We start from the raw sequence: 22,110 nt of genomic DNA, 5'->3' as shown, positions 1-22,110 counted from the left end.
AATATGTTAGCAACTTTCCATTTCTTTACTTATTTTATTTATTTTCAGTATTTCTAAAACTGACAAATGGTACCTGCTGAGGAAGATTTTTTTTTAAGAGGGATTCAGGCACAGCACCTCCTCGGGATACAGTTCAAGGCTCAGGTGCTGTTTCGGCCTCAGCCGGGTTAATACGACTGTGAACAGAGAACGTAGGCCACAGACGAGGGATAGTAAAATCCAGTTCAATTAGTAACACCTATTCAGTAAAGTATTATTGAAGTCTGGCTAAATTTTTTTTAATACTTTATGTCCAAGACAAACAATGGGAACTGGTAGTACTTAAGGAGCCATATAATTGCCAGCCCAATATAGAAAATTAACAGAATATTAATAGGTGCTCACTGTTGAAATCTCACTTTTCTTTACCAGTGCTTCGTCTTTCCTTCCATGCACAAGTTTGGAAAAGACTTCCTACCTCAACTTGTGAAGAAAAAACTGCAAATACTTCACAGTTGCAAATAATTCCCAAATTTCCAGAATTAAATATTCAAGTTCCATGGGAATTTATTTGGAAGTTCCCTCAAATAGCCACAGTATCTCCAGACTTTACACTGACCTTCCCAAGTTCCAGCAGGCAATTATATATTCAGATGAAACCGCTGCATAGCATTACAACATAACTGCGTGGCAAGGTACAGCTCAGCTACCATCTGCAAATTTGCCAATGACACATCACTGTTGGCAGAAACTCAGAAGGCGACAAGGAGGTGTACAGGAGTAAGGTAGCTTGGCTGGTTGAGTAGTATTGCAGCAACAAGCTCACACTCAACATCAGCAAGACCAAGGAAATGATTTTGGACTTCAGGAAGGAGAAGTCAACAGAACTACACCAGTCCTCATTGACAGGTCAGGGGTGGAAAGAGGGAGCAACTTCAAGTTGTTGGGCACCAGTGTCCAGGAAGATGCACCTTGGACTCAACACACTGAAGCAATCATGATAGTTACACAACAGCAGCTCTGCTTCATTGGGAGTTTGAAGAGATTTGACGTGCCACCAAAAAACCTAGCAAACCTCTACAGATGCATGGTTGACAGCATTCTGACTGTGTGGAGGATCCAATGCAAAGGATCAGGAGGCTGCAGAGGGTTGTAGACTCAGCCAACTCCATGACAGGTACAACCCTCCCAACCAGTGAGAACATCTTCAAGAGGCAGTTCCTCAAGAAGGTAGCATCCATCATTAAGGACCCACACCATGCCCTCTTCTTGTCACTACCATCAGAGAGGAGGTACAAGAACCTGAAGCCCCACACTCAAGCTCTAAGGAATAGCTTCTTCTCTTCACCAATCAGAATTCTGAATGGCCATGAATGCATGATCACTACCTCATTATTCCTCTTTCACATTATTTACTTATTTTTGTTACATTCAGTAATTTATGTCTTGTGCTGTACTGCTGCACAAAATAACAATTTTCATAACATATATCAGTGATAATAACCCTGATTTTAATCATTAGAATCAGATGGCTCTAATATTAAAGACTCAAATTAGAATAATTAGAATTAGAGTCTGGTTTATTATCCATCTGTGTACACTGCTCACGTTGAAACATTCTGTCGTTGTCATTGGAGAAAAGTTTTGTGATATCGTCAATCGGACTTTCATGTAACTACTTATGGATTATAAGGGTGATGTGCATATGCTTAGAGATTTTGAGAAATTTTATGTTCCTAAACCTTGTAATAATTTAGACACATAGCTCTTTCCGTACAATAATATTTCATTTACCTTAGGTCACACAGAAGGGCAGACTTATCTCTGATGAGTCATGAAGGATTAGCAATTTTCTTTTTCCGTTTTGAAAAGCCAATACTCTGAGTTTGTTGAGTTGGTACAAAAAAAGTGATATGGATTTAAAGCTATCCCCTCCTGCAGAAAGTTCTCTCAGAACTTTCCAGAAATACACCACTGGTCTAGAGATGTATAACCTGTAGTTTTGTATGGTTTCTGCATCAAACTGACAAACTGGAAATATCCTCACAATTTTCCTCTTAGATGGTGAAAACAAATGGATCAACACAAGAAAGGACAGTGTGCTCTTTTACAAATTAACTGAATTTGATTATAACTAATGTAGTATGTTTGCATTTATTACTGAGAAACCGCATGGAATAAGCCCTCCCAGCCCTTTGAGGAATGCCGCCCAGCAATCCCCAAATTTAATCCTATTTACAATGACCAATTAACCTCAACCAGTACGTCTTTGAACTGGGGGAGGAAACCCATGTGGTCATGAGAAGAATGTACAAACTCCTTGCAGTTAATTATCAACACCACAAATAAAGACCAGAATTTTGACACCATAAGGATGGACCTTGTAAAAACTGATAACACAATTTTCTGAAATTACATTCTTAGCTCGTACACAAACGATGTACCTGCTTCAAACAGAACTGCATGGTTGAGCACTCACCTGGTTTATGATGTAAATGCCATAGTTGATTTTCTGCCTGCGGAGAATGGGATGCAAGTAATGGAGCCAGAACTTCAAGTGATGTTCCCTGTGCCTGAATGGAATAATGATGGCAACTCGTTGCTTTGCGATACAGTCAGAAGGTGTGTATTTGCCTCCCTCTCGTACATCTGGGTTCTCCCGCTGAACTCTCTCCATCGTCATCAGCGAGCTGAACTCTATCAACAGTCTTCCAACTGCAATAAAATTAAAAGAAATATGTTAATTTTTCATGCAAGAATTATCAATTGTTTCTCTTTCATTTGGAAATCCAAGAAAGACAGTAAATTAGTAACCACATAAGAAGCTCATCGAACCTATACATTTTCCTCTATTAGAAAAATGTAGTAGCAAAAGATAAATTCATTATATTACTTTATTACATGAATGTGCTTTCAGCTATAAGGAGATGTGGACTTTCAAGCACTTTAGGCCTCCCTGGGCTCTCCAATGCTCCAAAGTATCTGCTCCTCTCCAATTAGACACTTACAGCATAATATAGACTCTTTGGCCCATAATGCAATGCTGACCATGTAATCTACTCTAGAAACTGCCTAGAACTTCCCCAGCGCATAGCCCTTCTAAGCTCCATGTACCTATCTAAGGGTCTCTTAAAAGACCCTATTGTATCCGCCTGCACCACTGTTGCTGGTGGTGCATTCCATGCACCCACCATTCAGTGTGAAAAACTTACCCGACATCCCCTCAGTACCTACCTCCATGCACCTTAAAACTATGCCTCCTTGTGTCAGCCACCTCAGCCCTGCAAAAAAGCCTCTGGCTATCCGCACGATCAATGCCTTTCATCATCTTATACACCCCTATTAGGTCACCTCTCATCCTCTGTCGTTCCAAGGGGAAAAGGCCAAGTTCACTCAACCTATTTTCATAAGGCACACTCTCCAAACCAGGCAACATCCTTGTAAATCTCTTTTGCACTCTCTCTGTAGTATCCACATCCTTCCTGTAGTGAGGTGACCAGAACTGAACACAGTAGTCTGTGGGGTCAGACCAAGGTCTTATGTTGCTGTAACTGTAATTCTAACCTCATGACCACCCATTCATAATTGCTGATGGACATGCATTCCTGTATAAGGGACTCCAGCTGTGGATCTGGTAACATTCACCCTCCTTGGCACTTCCCATACACCATCCCCCACTTTGCCATCTTGTCAGAACTGACTTGTCAATTATCTGTTGAAATGAGCAGTCAACAGATGCTGCCCGACCTGCTGATTTCCTCCAGCTTGTTTGTACGTGTTGATTTGACCACAGCATCTGCAGTGTACTTTGTGTTTACTGTTAATTATCTGGTTGCCAGTCTTCCTATTTCCATATTTGACATCAAATTTGATAAAGCTGAATATTTTATTTGGTAAAGCTCAGGAAGGCAACATTCGAAGATTTTACCTGTAAAGGTACTAAACAAATACGCTGCTACTGTTGTCATGCTATCTTGCACCATTACTCAGTTGACCTGTTTAATTGTGACAGTACGGTATCCTGGGATATAAATGTACGTGCAGAGGCAGAGTCATATTCCTATTCCCTGAACTTTCTTCTGTTATGAACTACTTAAGGTAATTTTGCATAAATCTTAATAATAGTACAACAAACAACTGGGATCAACATTGTTCATCTGGCCAGTGAGTACGCTACCATTAACAGGTAGTTCTTGGAGATAAAAAGAATCAGAGTTTTCACCTCACTGTGTACCAGTGAAAGTTGTTAATCTCAGCAATGGCGCTGGGAAGCAGTGTTCTGTGCAATTAAATCTCAACTTAAATTGGACGCAGATGTGCCAATTTCCAACTTGATCTGAGCCTGTGGGACCTTCGAACGTGACCCAACCTACGCTCTATAGGCAGGTTTATTTTGGGTAGCCAGTCTCTACTGGGGTGCATTAATATAACTGACAAGGTCACCCAAAAGTTTTGCTTGTGCATCTCTAGCCAGCAATTATAAGGACAGTTCAAAGAGAAAACTAGATGAGGGATAGGGTGACCTCTCTTTTGCATGTTGATTCCCGTAACATACTAAATTTAAATCACAGGGGAAAACTTCCATATTTACACTTTCTCTAGTCATTCCACCAAATTAAATTTATTTATTTATTTCTTCTTCTTCTTCTATATTATGTGTTGGATTGAACTGCTGCTCCTGAGTTAACAAATTTCATGAAATATGCCAGTGATAATAAACCTGATTCTGATTTTGTAAGTGGCATCATGAATACTTAACAGAGGAATAGCAAAGTTAAAGAAGAAGCAGTTCAAATGTAGAGTGCCAACTTAAATTTTGAATGCTGGAATGAATTACATCCACAATGTCACAGTCAAGATCTACAGTATGCGCCTCATCTGTAAACTCTGTCCCTGTTATGAAGTACTTGGAACATATCCTTTGCTGTGAGTCTACCAAATCTTTAATTCATATTTTATGCAAACATAACAGGATATTCATTATGATGCAAAACTGAAAATAAGGTAGAGAGATGCTATACTCCTGAGGATTAAAAGCACTGAGTTTCATTACTATCACATAAAACAAGAGTATTACATTTGTTCCAAGCCAAACTTTCACAAATTGCGTCCTAATTAACTTCCAGTGCACTGACATTTGAGCTCATTCTGAGTACATATATTGTAATGATTTCATCATTTGGTATGATCTTATGGACACTATATTCAGTTCTATTCTACATTCTGCCAACTGTGTGCAAAGGAGCAAAGCCTCAGAGGGTGCTTGCTGAGCACATTATGCAAATTTTGTAATTAACTCAAATCTGGTTATGTAATTTGTGTCACCAACACAGTAAAATAACTGGAGCTATATAATTCCACACATTATTTACTTGCTGTAAATATTTCTGTCAAACATAAATGTTAATTAGAAATCAGTTTACAATGACCCACGACTTATGTTTAAAGCAACAGTTCATGGGAAATTGTAAAACTGACGAATAAAATTTCAAAAACAAGTTAATGTACTTTTATCCCATTCAGACGAATATCAGTACATAGCAAATTAACTGCCTGGATAACATAACCAGTGAACATCTGTAGGATTGTTAAAATAAATTCCTGCCTTCCACTATTTTCCACACAAAGATACCTTGGCATCTTTGGCAGATCTGTGGAAAAGCTAACATTATATTCCAATTGAAGCCCAGGGAGCAACTCAATTCTTTATTTTCTGTTAAACATACAGAGAATTTGGCATTCCATTGATAACTATGAAAACCTTGCCCCAAGCTGCTCAATCTGAAGAAGTCAGGTCAATTCCAGAGCATTCCAGTCATTATTGAGGGCCAGGAAAAATGCCATGCTCACAGATAAGTCAGGAAGCAGACTTTGTTCCCATTTCCATCTGGCCAGTGGACATACTGCCACATGCACAGCAGGCTGGCTTCCCACATTATTGAAAATGCTCTCAACTGATTGCCGTTGACATGTTTCCTTTCATCAGTCAAGATGTTAGGCACCATTATCCTAAATTTAGCACTAACGTACTTAAATAGACTGTAGCAGGGATTGTGATAGTTTCTCTAATATTGGCACACTGACCACAATGTCACTTTCCTGCTCTGTGACCCATTTCCATTTGGGGAAGCTGGAAATGAGCTCATCACGATTGTCTTATTTTTCAGTCTCCTCAAAGACAATCCCAAAACCACAGCATTGTCCTCCAGTGCCAAGTATTAATACCCCATGGGAAATGGACTGGATCAAAACTGGCTATGTGATTTTACTTTAATTGATATAGGGTATGCGTAAAATACGCGCTCATTCTAATCAGTGGGCAGGATAAGTAAAATGTAAACCGACGAGGCATTTTGTGTTCAGTAAGAGAGGAAAAACCACTTTATTCTTAAGACAATTGCTGCTAACATATTGCTACAAATTGTATTTTTTAAGCTGACTACTTAAACTATGCATTGTCATGGATTTCTAAGTATACTTGTCTGAGTTTTGTATTGCATTGAACTTGACAGTTGAACCTGAATAAATACTTGAGATGCATTAAAAAAAGGTCTGAACATATTATTATGAACATATTATACCAGTAATGATGTTGTTTTAATTGCTTGCAGTTAAAATTGGCTGTGAGATTTTCTAGATGACAATCCTGCAAGCTACAATTACATCTTCCTTTTCTCCATGGACAAGAGATACGCTTCCTGCAAACCAGCAGGACACTTCCTTAAATGCATTGAGTGAACTCTGATTACAGCAGTGAGACCAGATTGCTACTTTCACTGAAGATCGGCGGGATAATGTTGCACCCATCCCAATTCAGTGAATCAGGAATAGTCAATGCCAGGGGAGGACAAGCCAGTCAAATCTTCCACGGGCTTTATAATCCTCCAGGGACCACATAGCACGTTTGGGGATCCCCAGCAACAAGCAACTTTTGCCTCCCCGTATTTAATGCACTCAAGTGCCAGTTTCCTTTGGTATTTAAGCTTGTTATATTTTTCTGCTGACCTTGGCTCTTGCCACTTGTTTTCCATCCTATTAAGTCAGTGCCAGATGTTTTTGTTCCTTAATCGCTACCGAACACAAATAACATTTAGAGAACAGATGTCTATATGAACAGGACACATTGTTAAAGGAAAGCAACAAATGAGCAAACAATCATTACAGCAAAGGTCGGATTCGCTGGGAAGCATGCAAAGGAGATGTCTGAGGATATTCACAAAGTGCTGGTGGAACGCAGCAGGCCAGGCAGCATCTATAGGAAGAAGTACAGTTGACGTTTTTGGCCGAGACCCTTTGTCAGGAGATGCTGCCTGGCCTGCTGCATTCCACCAGAATTTTGTGTGTGTTGCTTGAATTTCCTCGTGTTTGTGTCTGAGGATATGGTCAGGAGTAGAAAACATCAGCTAAGAAAGATTAGATAACCAAAGGTTTTTTCCTTTGGAACAAAGTAGAGTGAAGGGATTCTTGACTGACCTACAGAAACAGGTTCTTCTGCTTATGAGTAATTTAGGTAAAAAAGCAGGGAACATAAAATTAATGCAACTGGCAGAGAAATTAGACGGCAGATGAGGGGAAATATCTTCACCTAGTGGTGGCAGGGAACTTACTGCAGAATTCCTCGTCATGTTAAAAATGAGATAAAAATGTACTGGAAAAGTTATGACCTGCCATAGTTCTGGTGAAACTTGCTATTGGTTCTATTCTCTGAAACACAAAAGGTGTAATTTGCCTATGGCAGATTGATGACAAGAATAAAATCATCAACTGCAAAATACATTCTGCAGGTGTTCATACCCACTGTAACCTTCACTATAAGACCATAAGATAAAGAAGCAGAATTAGGGTATTTGACTCAGTCATTTCATCATGGCTGCTCCAATTTTCCTCACAACCCCAATCTCCCGCCATCTCCCCATTTCCCTTCACGTCCTGACCAATCAAGAGTCTATCAACCTCTGCCTTAAATATACATAAAAACTTGGCCTCCACAGCTGCCCGTGGCAAAGGTTTCCACAGATTCCCCTCTCTCTGACTAAAGAAATTCCTCCTCATTTCCATTCTAAAAGGATGTCCCTCTACTCTGCGGCTGTGTCCTCTGACCTTAGACTCTCCCACTGTAAGAAACACCTCCTCCACATCCACTGTATCAAAGATTTCACCATTCCATAGGTTCAATGAGATCTCCCCTCATTCTTCTGAATTCCAGTGAATACAGGCCCAAAACCATCAAATGCTCTTCTTATGACAAGCCATCCAATCCATTACATTACACTGAGTTTCCCTGAAACCTCCCAAATATTTTCCACCGCTGCCCATTTTCATTTCTAAAATCTTGCCACAGAATTGCTGAGACACCCGTCAATAAGTCTACTGAAAAAATTAGAAAATTGAAAGAATACAATCGGTACCAAGAACAAAATGTTTACTAAGCACTCATGTTAAAGAGAGGAATTAGCTCTTCAGATTTATTCCATTCCCAATTTCAATAATTTATTGATACAACAGATTTTTGACTGCATGATCTGATTTAGGTTCAAACAGAAGGCCACTAATACCACTGCATCACAGTTGTAGACTGTGGACTTTAATTTATAATAAAAATTAATGAAAATCATAATCCATTGGATCAAATGAAGACAAGTTAGACACCAATGTGATATCCAGGTGATGGGGAGAAGGCAGGAGAATGGGGTTGAGAGGGAAAATGATAATTCTGCTCCTATGTCTTATGAACAAAAAATATTCAAAGACAGGAACAATCATACTGCATTATCTTTTCCTTCTCAGGAATCTTTAAGGAACTCACAACAGGATAAAAATATTTCCCATTCCTTTATCCTCTAAATCAATCCTCAGACTGTGCATTTTGTGTCCAAGTTCACTTTCACCACTCTGCATTTTACTTCATTCCCCATCTTGGTCTCATTTCCCTCTCACTCACTGCCCTTCATTCCTTTCCTAAATGCAACAACATCTCTGTAGCTCTTCTCTGTCATTAAAGATTCATCAAGATGATTTCCTCCATTAAGCTCTCTTACTCTTCCTATCATGACTAAATTCCAATCGTTCAATTTTTTTTCCAGTCTCTTTATGGATGCACATGACTTAGATTTTTAAATAACCTTCTATAAGTACCAACTATAATGCAGAACTGTCAGAAGAATTCGAACAATAGATTGAAAGAAAATAGGTAAAGGAAACTGGAATCAACAGGAAAAAGCATTGATTCCAGAGCTACTTTGGAAATTTATGTGCCATTGTAGAATTTGTGCATGTTACTAATTCAGTAGTATTGTCAAAAGAAAAAAATAATTGTGATAAAATTCCAGGCGGTGTTAATAAACTGCAAATTGCTTATGCAGATCACATGCAAATTTCAGTATGTTTACACTGTCTTGGTAGAAGGAAGAGGAAGGATACATGCTGTGTGAAAAACTTGTCTAAATGGTTTTGAAAAGCAAATTTGGAATAGATTCAGAAATGTGTCAGTTTTGTAATGGGTGCAAATATGTCATGAATGGAGAGTGTAGGGTAATAATAATTGGAGGCAACGTACATAATTCACAACCACCAATATTGAGTTGGGAGTTCACTTTAAGAGGCTGGTCTGACATGATGACATACTTATGCAATATACTGTTACCATGCTTTCTGTTCAGTGTGTAGATTGAAATAAATGAGTTATTACAGTTCTTGTTAAACATAAAACGCTTCACACCACTTTATTTGTGACACCGATGTTCCAGGACGATTCCAGAGGTATTGAGCAGTTCCACAATATCAAGAGTGCTGAGCCTACTAAAAAAAACCACCTGAACATGGTAAATACCAATCGCTGAAAACTCACCAGTTACAGACTTTTGGACTATTGGGAGTCTGAGCACGCCAAACCATTGATCCCCTTGCCTGGCCTCTTCGATGGTAAGCTATCAGAGCTAATGGATCAGACTTTGTCCCTCCTGGGAAATCACTATCCTGGTTTTATTTTTAAAGAACTCTTCATGCAGCAAATACCTGATCAAGTTTGTATTGTCCTCACTAATGCACCCGTGAAGGACTAAAGGGAGCTTGCTAAAATGGCTGATAGTCCACACTCAGCTAGGCAGCGATGCATCATTCCTCCTCCTTTCCCCGCCTCAATAAGCCCAGTCAGCAAGACCTCCGACACAAGCACGCAGAACAGTTGTTACAAGAATCACTGCTTGTAATAACGCAGTCCACCAACTAATGCCGCGAGACAAACTACACCGGGTCTGTGTTTTTACCACGCTCACTTTGGCACGAGTGCTAGGAAGGGCCGACCGCCTTGCAGCTTCGACAGTGGCAGTGCATCGGGACATCAGAGGTCTGCGAACACCATGGGTTCCAGCTGCCAGGGACATGTACTGTTCATTATAGATACCCTTTCAGGGTGTTACTTCTGTGTGGCACAGGCGCACAAGTGAGTGTGCTGCCAGCATTGCCTATTGATGAGAAGGCAAGGAGTGACAAATCTTACTGGAGGCCGCCAACGGCAGCAGGATCCAGACTTAGGGCACGCGACGGGTGACGGTCTGCTTACAGGACAACGTCACACATGAGGCTTCATCGCAGCTAGATCTCTGCTCGGTGTAGATTTCCTGCGTGCAAAGGACTATTAGTCAACCTGAAGAATGCCGGCTTGCGGATGGCAAGGACTTTGGTTCGTTACGCTGCTCCACCAGTATGTGCCCCACACCAACTCTGTCAAGCACGTGCACCACCGCATGCAAGTTTCCTCGACTGCTGGGCGAAATCCCAAACCTCACCAAGCTCACGTTCTCCACTACAGTCACAAAACATGGGGTCGTGCACCACACTTCCACAACAGGCCCATCTAGTCCATGCCCCGGCGTGTCAACTGGACCCAGAAAAGCTGGCAACCGTGAAGGCTGAGTTTGCCAACGTGCAAAGACTTGGCAGTGCACGCCAGTCAAACAGCTCCTGGGCTTCACCCCTCCAATATGATCCCCAAGTCCGATGGCGATTGCTGGCCATGTGGTGATTACTGACGCCTTAAAAAAAAATCACCATCCCCCAATTGTTACTTGGTCCCACACATCCAAGACTTCTTGGCATGTTTAGCCAGAAAATTAACTTTTTTGAAAGTCTATCTAGTTAGGGGCTACTATCAGGTGCCTCAGTGGCCGGAGGACATTCACGAAACGGCTGTGATAACCCTGTTTGGCCTCTGAGTTTCCGTGCATGCCATTTGGACTGCAAAATGCAGCACAGACTTTTGAACTGTTGATAGACTCTGTGTCAAAAGACTTAAGACTTTCTTTTAGTTCACCAGGATGACATATTTGTCACCAGAGCATCCAAATTCGCATGCTTACAACAATATGGGTTAATTATTAAACCTGCTAAATGCTAGCTTGGGTTATCAACCATTTCTTTCTCAGCCATCGCATCTCCACAGATAGGACCCCCCCCCCCCCAATCAAAATTAGCCTCTATTATGGATTTCACACTACTCCACATGACTAAAAAACTATAGGAGTTTTAGATATGGCGAATTTCTATCACCATTTCATTCTGCGAGCTGCTGAACTTGTACAGTGTGCTTAAAACAATACCCCTAATCACATGCTTGCCTGGTTAGCAGACATGACCAGGGCATTTGGTACCAAATGAGCTCTTTCCAGCTCAACTCTACTAGCACAACCGCTCCCCAGTGCACCTGAAGCTATTACTACTGACACTTCAGACTCCGCTGTGGGTGCTGTGCATGAACAGCTGGTCGGAGGCGTGTGGCAGCCACATACCTTCTTCAGCCGGCAGCTCCATCCCCTCGAGAGGAAGGACGACGCATTTGACTGTGAGTTTCTCAGTCTCTATCTGTCTGTCTTCCATTTTCATTTTCTTCTAGAGGGTCTCCATTTCACAGCCTTCGTTGACCAAAAAACCCCTTGTGCACGTGACGGCCAAAACATCGACCCTTGGTCTGCATGGCAGCAATGCCAGCTGGTCTAGATATCAGAGTTCACGACTGATAAACAACATATCAAGGGGAAAAATAATGCCATGGCTGATTGTTTTGCGTGACCAGCCGTTGAGGCCGTACACATAGGGGTTAACCGTGGCGCCATGGCAGCCGACCAAGCTGCTGACCCACAGGTCCCTGCTTACTGAACAGTACTCACGGGCTTGCAGTCGGCTGATATTAAGTTTGGGGAAGCTGGGGTTTCTCTCCTGTGCGATGTCTCAACCGGTCGCCCTTGACTCATCCTGCCCACAAACTGGAGGTGGACTACTTTTGACTCCATTCCTGGCCTCTCACATCCGGGCTGGAAGGCCTTACAAAAACTGGTTGCATTAAAGTGTGTGTAGCCCAGCCTTCAGCAGGACGTACATGATTGGACTGCAGCCTGCATGGAGTGCCAAAGGGCGAAAATTAACCGTCAGGTCCATGTACCATTGGCACCTTCTGAGGTCTCTGAGTGATGGTTTGACCATGTCAATATGGACCTTGTTGGTCCTCTTCCCCCCTCCTGCAGTTTCACACACCTCCTTATCATGGTGGACCACGCCACCAGGTGGCCAGAGGTCATCCCTCTAGCATTGACAATGGCTGTAGATGTGGTTCAAGTGCTCATCAGCACCTAGGTTGCTCAGTTTGGCACCCCATCGATTTTTCTTCTGATCACATACCCAATTCATATCAAACTTCTGGACTGCGATGGCCCAAAACCTCAGTGTTGGGCTACATCACACAACAGCATGTCACCCACAGTCCAATAGCCTACGTGAGCATTTTTACTGCTCCTTAAAGGCTGCTCAGATGTTTCCCTGACAGATGAATATTGGCATGGTCATTCTCCGTGAGTCCTTCTGGGGCACAGAACAGCTCCAAAAGAGTACCTGCAGACGTCCGCAACTGAGTTGGTATACGGGAAGCCATTGAAAGTGCCAGGTTACTGCCTGGTCGGCCTCTTAACAGCATTCCACCCTCCTTGGTAAATTCAACTCCTTTGCACTGCTTCCTGCCTCCCATCATGGTGTACAGCACTCTGGATTCCTGTTGACCTACATCCTGCCTCATTTGTTTTTGTCCGCAATTATACACACTAATGTCCCCTTAGGCTCCCTTACGATGACCCGTTCCGCATTCTGGAACAGGGAGAAAAAACCTTTATCAGAGATAAGACGGATAAACCTGAATGTGTTTCAGTAAATCACCTTAAACTGTTTTGGAAGACTCTGCTACCATGTTCCTGCTTTCATGACACGACCATGTGTGTGCCAACACATGTCTGGACAGGCTTACAATGCTGGTTTCCATGACTTCTTGGTGGGGAGGGGCATGTAGGGTAACAAAACTGCTGTAAATGTACAGAATTCACAACCTACATTGAGTTGGGGTTCACTTTAAGAGACATATTTGCGTGAAGTACTGTTACCGCGCTTTGTGCTCAGTGTTTTGATGACAATAAATGAGCTGTTAACAGTTTTCTTAAACATAAAACACCTCACGCCTTTTTATTTGTGAAAATCTACAGAGAGTCCAAATCAAAAAGCTATATATCCACATCTCAAAAGAGATGTAAGTGTTCTTTGATGGTCCAGCGACAAAGGATGTCCATTCTAATCTCATGGTACCAATAAGCCTCCAGCAAGAGACTGATTAAAAAAATCAAACATGGTCAATTCCAGGTGTGTCTAAGGACCTCGCTTTGAGCCTGCATTTGTTTATTGATTGGTGTATTGACAGTCAATTTACATACAAATGCATACAACAACCAGCTGAATCAGAGGTAGAATTGAAGTGAATCAGAGATATAGCGTATTCAGCTGATTCCTCACTTCCACAGTGACATTTCAAATGCATTTTAAAGTGCTGCATTGAAAACCTATTCTGATGGAAGATCTCTGAACAGAAATATTGGTTAGTTATGTCTACACAGATGTTGACTGGGCTAGTGAGTATTTTAAGGACTTCCAGTTTTATTGTTCCAATTTCTGGGCTGCATACTATTCTTTCTTTGAATGAATACGTTCCCCTGCTCGCAAGACCACTGAATGAAATTATTGCAGACAGCCTGAACCCAGTTTATAATGAGCACAATAGAACAACCTGCAATTTGTCAGTCACTGCCAGCTGCACAGACAGAGAAGCTGAACTCCCGTGATAGGTTGCGGATTTAAATTGTCAGAGAATGCATTCCTCGGGTTAGTAAGCATTAGTGTGGGAGAAAAATCAAAGATGTTTTAGGCCAAAGAGCATTCATCAGAACTGAGAAGGAGAGGGTAAGTAGGCTGCAAGGAAGACTGAAGCCACCTACAACAATTAGAGAGGGGGAGGTGGACAGAACAAAGAGAATACTCTTTGATAGAATGTGGAGCAAGCACGATGAAGAGATATTATTTTTTTAAATCTTGCAATTAGAACAAAGGTATACAGTTGGAGCATGCTTTTGGTGGGAAGGGTGGATTCAGATTAGCAGGAAATTCTGTATCTGGGACAGAATGCTGTCCTGCAATATATTCCACCTTAGAAACGTTGCACATTTAGCACCAGAACAAACATCCAATCGTAACCCTGAAGCTCTAACCATTGCTCCTGAGCTCAATATTCACTGAGTAAAACAAGTATAGTGAATAGAGACAAGCAGCAGCTGCACGGACAAAGGACAAGTTTCTAGGTGAATCCTTCGGAGTTCATCTTCTACAAAGGCAGCGTTTTCCAAGTTATGAAGACATTAACCTCACTTTCTATTTCTTGTTCATAGTTTTGATTTGTGCTTTAACATTGTGTGCTGAAGTTATCAGCAGGGGAACCGGCCTGCAGCAGTTACTCAGCACAAGCATATACTCAACAAATTGAAATGGCAGCAGAAGTAATCCAAGGTTAATGAGTATCTCTCTATTGAATGTTAATCTGACCTCTGCACATTGTCAGACTCTGTGACTTCAAGCTTGAAACCTCAATATCATCGACACTATTTAAAAAGGATCAACAAAAGGATGTTTAAAATTGGGTCACATCATTGAATTTGGAGAACTTCTTTTGCAAGTGCTTCTCTGGAACAGATACCAGATTTATAGAAACTTAATCATAACCTCTGTATGGGCTGAACACCAAATTCAAGATGAACCCTAATTCTCGTCAACAAGATTTAAAAAATTTAGCTATTCTTCTCGCTGCCAATTACAATAACCCTATATACAGTACAGCTTCAATTACATTAAGCATTTCAATTACTAAATTCTGGACAATCATTCTAACCATTGTCACCATGTAAACCATCAGAAGAAACACAGGCACAATTTTATGGTCCTTGAACTGAGTTGTACCTGCTCTAACCCACCACTCACGAGGACCCTGAGCTACCCCCACAATCATACTAAGTTTTTACAGGCTCCCATGCCTAGGTTACATGTATAACTCAGCAGTGGTAACAAAACACTGAAACAATATGGTCTGATCTCACGCCCACAGCACAATTCTGATTGTCCCTGACTGCTGTCGAAAGCCTGTTTCACTGTAATTAAGTACTTCTGACTCTCAGAGACATTTAAGGCAAAGAAAGTAGATTCAATTTAAAAGCTAAATTTTTTAAAAACTAAATTAATTTAACGTACAAACTGGAGTTAATTAGAAACGTATACAGCAATAAATTAAGAAATGTAACAAGTATACCTGTACTTAACATTAAATGAATGTGGCTATGCCTGATGCTTCTGGCATGACTGGTAAACTGGTTTATTGTTATCACGTACTGAGGTAGAGCGAAGTTTTGCAAACTACTCAGACAGATCATTTCATTACAACCTGTTGTAATGTGAGTATTATTAAAAGTAAGTTAATACTAATCGGGAAGCTGTTGGTAGCAAGAGGCGGGGTCCGGGTTTGGCAGGGTCTTCACTTCTGCTCTTTTTACTCCCGGTATGCATTGTATATAGTTCCTCCACCCAGGCCGCACAAGGTAACTGGAAGCCTCTGTATTGTAAATATCATTTGCCGTCCCAGATAAAGATGCTCTTTTGGCCATCAAGTTGTCGAGTGGTCTTTTTGTAAGGCAGAAGTTACCACACAACCATGCACTGAGTAAGCACAAAGGACGCAGAATAATGTGTTACAGTGACAGAGAAAGTGCAGGGCAAGCAGGCAGTCAGGTGTAAGGTCATAATGAGGTAGTTTGTGAGGTCAAGAGTCCAGCTTAGCATACTATGCCCCAGTAACTAGGGGAATAGTTCATAGTGTTATAACAATTTGATACAAGCTGCCCTTGAGCCTGCTGGTAGGTGCTTTAGGCTTCTGTATCTTCTGCCTGATGGGAGATGGGTGAGAATGACCAAGGTGGTCATTTGTGCAAAATCTTTCAATGGTATTGAAATTATCACTGTTGAGAAATGGCATTTGGCCCAATATAACTCTGCCTAATTTGAAACAATGTATTACAGTGCTTTAAAGTTGGTAGTGGTGGTGGGGACAAGCTCCCACTACCTCTAAGTGCTCCTCACGGCATGCGCCTCAAATAGCCTCTGACAACCAAGTCCAGCTCCTGGCCTTCTTGTGTGGCTTAGCCTCTAAGCCCGACGGAACAGTTTCTACTGACAGGAGAAGGGGTGAAGGCGGGTCCTGGCACCTTAAAACCAGTGCTTCGGGTAGATGGAGCTCGTCAGCCTGGGAAGGCAGTCCATCTAAGAGAGGGAAAACTCTGATTCAAACCTCCGCTGCCTTGCAGCCATACCCATTCATGGGAAAGGCTTCGGGAGTAAACCCTGAGGACAAATCCGGAGCTGGAGTCACTAAGGCAGTCTGACGTTGCCTTCAACCTCGTTCTAGCAACTCCTGCAACGACACTGGTGCCAAGCTGTATCGCCCCTTGCCCTTCCCTTGGACAACATCAGTGGCATGGAGAGGGGAGACTTACTGCTTGGGCAACTGCCGGTCTCTCATACAACCTTGCCCAGGCCTGCGCCCTGGAGAGGACACTCGCAAGACTTTCCAGGCACAGATCCATGGTCTCGCGAGACTAATGGATGCCATCCAAAGTTGGTAGTGGACAGACAGTAGAAGATAAAAGTGAATGGGTCATTTCTGATGACAGAAGAATCAGCATTGAGACCTAATGATTTTGAGAAAGGGACCAAGGTAGCCAATAACTCACAGGTAGGTGGGAAAGTAAACAAAGTAAAAGACAGAGAAAAGTACATGCAGATGGAGATCAGTTAAGAGTTTGGACAAGAGGATGCAGCATGTGGAGAAGTGTGAAGTTCTCCACCTTCTATGGAAAGCAGGTTTTACTCATGAAGAAGGTGACAGCCTAGTTAACATTTGTATTTCAATGGATACATGGTGGAGAGTTAACTGGCAGTGGAAAATACAAAAATGGGAGATGCTGGAAATCTGATGTTGAAAATCCTCAACAAGTCAGCAGCATCTTCTGAAGTGCCCTTGTCCTGAAAAGCTAACTCTTCCTGCCCACAGATGCTGACTGATCTGCTTGAAGTAAATAGCATTATCTGTTTATTATCAAGCAGGCCTTCCACTTCCCCTTGCAACAGCATATCCATCTGCAATCCCATCACCAACGTCTCAGCGATGTAGGTGGTAAGCAAATCCACTGATGAGAAACATAATGAGTCCATCCACATAAAGGCTGTGGTAGAAATTAGGTATATATCAAAATATTCTCCTTTTCTCGAATGAATGAAACTTCAATATAACTAAAACTTGACATCACCCAAAGTGTCCTCATCATCTTAATTATTCAGTCCTCCCACCACTGGTGTGCCACTGCTCCCTTGATACCTTCGACTTCTGTTGAATTAGGGAGTCGAATTGTTATTTTTCTTGTAGCTTTACTTTCCTATGCGTATAACTTTTATATAACCTCCTATATAGATGTAATTGCTCAATAGATTTTCCAGTAATTGTGGTATAGCTCATTCGGTTTTTCCTAGAGCATGGGATCCCAACCTCTTTTATGCATGGAGACTTACCATTAACCGAGGGGTCCACGGACCCCAGGTTGTGAACCCGTTCTGGAGGCTTCCCAAATTTTTGCAGCAGGTGTCACGCCACTTGAATCTGGCTATTTCATAGATTACATCTTATCTCTAGTCTCAGTATGAGACGACCTTAACTTTTTTAAAAAAAAATCATCTTTGTTCTTTTTCTTATGAGGAAGTGTTCTACCAATTACAATGGAAGATAGAAAATGCATGCCAAAATGGCAATGTTACAATAGACATGGGCGATTTCAGTATCGCGTAGTTGGGGAAATCAAGTTGGTGTTGGATCGCATGAGTGGGAATTTCTAGAATGCCTACAAGATGGATTTTTAAAGCAGCACGTGGTTGAGCCCACTAGGGCATCAGCTATTCTGGACTGGGTGTTGTGCAATGAACCAGAATTGATTATAGAGCTTAATGATAATGAACCCTTAGGGGCAAGTGATCATAATATGATCAAATTCACCCTAAAATTTCAGAAGGAGAAACTAAAGTCAGATGTATTGGTATTAGAGTGGAGTAAAGGGAATTACAGAGGCATGAGAGGAGTTGGCTAGAATTGATTGGAAAAGGGCACTGGCCAGGATGACAGCAGAACAGCAATGGCTGGAATTTCTGGAAGTATGTCAGAAGGCACAGGATATATACATCCCGAAGATGAAGAAGTACTCCAAAGGAAAGATGATACAACCATGGCTACCAAGAGAAGTCAAAGCCAACATAAAAGTCAAAGAGAGGGCATATACTAGAGCAAAAATTAGTGGGAAGTTAGAGGATTGGGAAGATTTTAAAAAGCAACAGAAGGCAACTAAAAAAGTCATTAAGGTGAAGATGGAATACTAAAGCAAGCTAACCAATAATTTTTAAAGAGGATACCAAAAGTTTCCTCAGATACATCAAGAGTAAAAGAGAGGCGAGAGTGGATATCAGACCACTGGGAAACAGAGCTGGAGAGGTAGTAATGGGGGACAAGTAAATGGCAAATGAACTTAATAAGTATTTTACATCAGTCACTGTGAACAATGCTAGCAGTACGGTGGAAGTTCCAGGTAGCAGGGGTCAGAAATGTGTGAAGTTGCCTTTTCTAGGAAGAAGGTTCTTGGGAAACTGAAAGGTCTCAAAGTAAACGTCACCTGGACCAGACGGTGAAAGAGGTGGCTAAAAAGATCATGGGGCTAATGATCTTTCAAGAATCACTAGATTCTGGAACGCTTCCGGAAGACTGGAAAGATTACAAATATCACTCCACTCTTCAAGAAGGAAGATAACAGAAGAAGGGAAATTACAGGCCAGGTAGTCTGACACCAATGGTTGGGAAGACGTTGGAGACAATCAAGAAGGATGTTAAAGATTCTAGCATCGATAAAGCAGTGGCTGATTGGCAAGAGGCAAAGAGTGGGAATAAAGGGATGTGGTTTCAGGGTACTTGGAGACACATAATAAATAGGCCTTAGGCAGCATGGAAAATCTTCCTGACAAATCTGTTGGAATTCTATGAAGAAATAAGAGGCAGGATATACAATGGAGAATCAGTTGATATTGTGCACCTGGGTTTTCAGAAGGCCTTTGACAAGGCACCATTCATAAGGCTGCTTAATAGGAGCCGGTGATATTACAGAAAAGATACTAGCATGGATAAAGCAGCAACTGATTGGCAGGAGGCAAAGAGTGGGAATTAATGGAGCCCTTTTTGTTGGCTGCAAGTGACTAGTAATGTTCCACAGGGGTCTGTGTTGGGACTGCTTATTTTTATGTTATATGTCAATGACTTAGATGACAGAATTGATGGCTTTGTTGCAAAGTTTACAGGTAATATGAAGATAGCTGGAGGGGCAGGTAGATTTGAGGAAGTGGAGAGGCTACATGAGGACATACAGATTAGGAGACTGGGCAAAGAATTAGCAGATGGAATACAGTGTCAGGAAGTATATGGTCATGCACTTGGTAGAAGAAATAAAAGTGTAGACTATTTTCTAAAAGGAGATAAAATTCAAAAATCTGAGGCACAGAGGGACAAGGGAGTTATTTACAGGATTCTCTAAAGGGTAATTTGCAGGTTGAGTCAGTATCTAGGAAGGCAAATGCAACATTAGGATTCATTTCAAGAGGACTAGAATATAAAAGCAAGGATGTAATGTTGAGACTTTATAAAGCACTGGTGTGACCTCACCTGGAGTATTGTGGGCATCTTTGGCCCCTTATCTTAGAAAGGATGTGCTAACACTAGATGGGGTTCAAACGAGGTTCATAAAACTGATTCGAAGATTGAACGGCTGGTTATATGAAGTGTGTTTAATGGCTCTGGACTTATAGTCGCTGGAATTCAAAAGAATGACAGGTGACCTCATTGAAACCCATCAAATGTTGAAAGGCCTCGACATCGTGGATGTGGAGAGGATGCTTCCTCTGGTGCGAGAGATGATAGATGACTCAGCCACAGAATAGAGGGACGTCCTTTTAGAATGGGGTGAGAAGGGATTTCTTTAGCTAGAGATTGGTGACTCTGTGGAATTCGTTGCCAAGGCAGCTGTGGAGGCAAAGTGTTTACCGTACATATATTTACAGCAGAGGTTGATAGATTCTTGTTTGGTCAGGGCACGAATGGACATAGACAGAAGGCAGGAAAATGGGGCCGAGAGGGAAAATTGATCGGCCATGATGAAATGGCAGAACAGACTCAGTAGGCCAAATGGCCTAATTCTGCTCATATATCTTATAGTCTTGTAACACTTAATAAAATGGTGGTAACCACCGTTTTATGCCTCATTCCTGACGTCCAAAGATATATATTAACAACTCTAACACTTGAAAATCTCAAAACACCTTGATTTCCATATAAATTGCCATTTTTCACCAAGGTTGAGTCATATTCTTAGAATTCTCTCCCTATCAGTACTGTGGGAATACATTTAGCACATGAACTGCAACTTGAGAAGGTAGCTTTTACCTGATAGCATGATCAATAAATATTAACTCTGACCACAATGCCACAACTTGTACGTAACTTTAAAAATACATCAAGCAATTGGGAAATCAAAGGGTTATACGTGCTTTTACTGCAAGGAATTTGGAATAACCAAGTTTAGCTGAAAGAATGTAAGGCTTTGAAGGAGCAGTACAACAATTCACTTGGTTGATTCCTGGGCTCTTGTATAAAGAAACAAGAATAAATGAGGGATTCTCTCCACAGCTGGTAGAGAGAGAAGAGATCTTATTGCAATGCACAACATGAATAGAGGGCTGAAGAGAACACAAATAGGTGTGCTCCCAAAAGGGAAGGGGGTTAGTTTTAAAGGCTAGCAGAAGGACAAATCTTTCCACCTGGATACCCATGAACTTTAGAAATTCTTTTACTCAAAATGTTACGTTTTTTTCTTCCAAAGGGTATATTCTAGACTGATCAGCAGGTTATTTTCATTTCAGGAATTTAAGGGATATAGATCTAGGTTGACAGAATGGAGCTGATGTAAATTTTCCTAAAATAAAACGAGGCAAATGGTGCTCTGGTTGCTTATGTAGTGGCATCTACGCCAGACTCTGAGCGAGCGTTCCTAGGTTTGAGTCCAGCCGGTTCCTTTCACGCCTTCTATTTGTGCTGGGTTGAGCATCGAGCTAGCAGCTCGGCCTCGTACAAAAAACAGACAAAAGAACACTAAAGAAATGGCAAGGTTGCTACCCGATAAACCACAAGGCGCAGAAAGGAACAACAGCTTCTGAAATATTTTCTTCAGAAGTGAAAAGAGATCTGGATGCATAAATATCCTCAGTCATTTGTGCTAAATTCCCCAAAAAGAAGTGGTAACATATTGTAATTAAATTGCAAAAATTTGGTTTCACCGATTCCAATATTTCAAATGTTCTTCCAATTCCATTTAACTCAGTGAATAAACTTGGATATGTTACTCTACTTGGTGTGTGTTGCTCATGTGAACTCAGATGAAAATTTGGAGGAAAGATTTATTCAGATTATGTTTTATTTGGGTCCACTTTTGTCTTCAATTTATGATTTTGGCTTATACCCACTCTCAGATGGCTCTGATAGTATGATAATACCAAAAAATTTTTTAGCTGTCACCTCCAGGATTGTACATCGTCCCAGAAATAACTTCCACACCACAAATACTCCTTATGGTTTTTTTTATTTTCACT

At 41.4% G+C, this 22,110-nt stretch overlaps 1 protein-coding gene across 5 annotated transcripts in view; it reads right to left on the bottom strand.

Moving 5' to 3' along the window:
- Nucleotides 1-22,110, bottom strand: part of b4galt2 (UDP-Gal:betaGlcNAc beta 1,4- galactosyltransferase, polypeptide 2) — a 375,893-nt gene that overhangs the window by 149,689 nt on the left and 204,094 nt on the right. For all 5 annotated transcript variants that reach the window (XR_012101020.1, XM_073062911.1, XM_073062910.1 and 2 more), the window contains one exon: nt 2,459-2,694. Coding sequence is in view for 4 of the 5 variants with exons in the window: in XM_073062911.1 (XP_072919012.1) it covers nt 2,459-2,694 (236 nt within the window). In the remaining variant the exon portion in view is untranslated. The remainder of the gene's footprint in view (nt 1-2,458; nt 2,695-22,110) is intronic.

The sequence above is a fragment of the Hemitrygon akajei genome, chromosome 12 (genome assembly GCF_048418815.1).
Source record: "Hemitrygon akajei chromosome 12, sHemAka1.3, whole genome shotgun sequence".
Classification (NCBI taxonomy): domain Eukaryota; kingdom Metazoa; phylum Chordata; class Chondrichthyes; order Myliobatiformes; family Dasyatidae; genus Hemitrygon; species Hemitrygon akajei.
The sequence above is the reverse complement of the archived record's forward strand: the minus strand, read 5'-3'. Positions and strand labels throughout refer to the sequence as shown.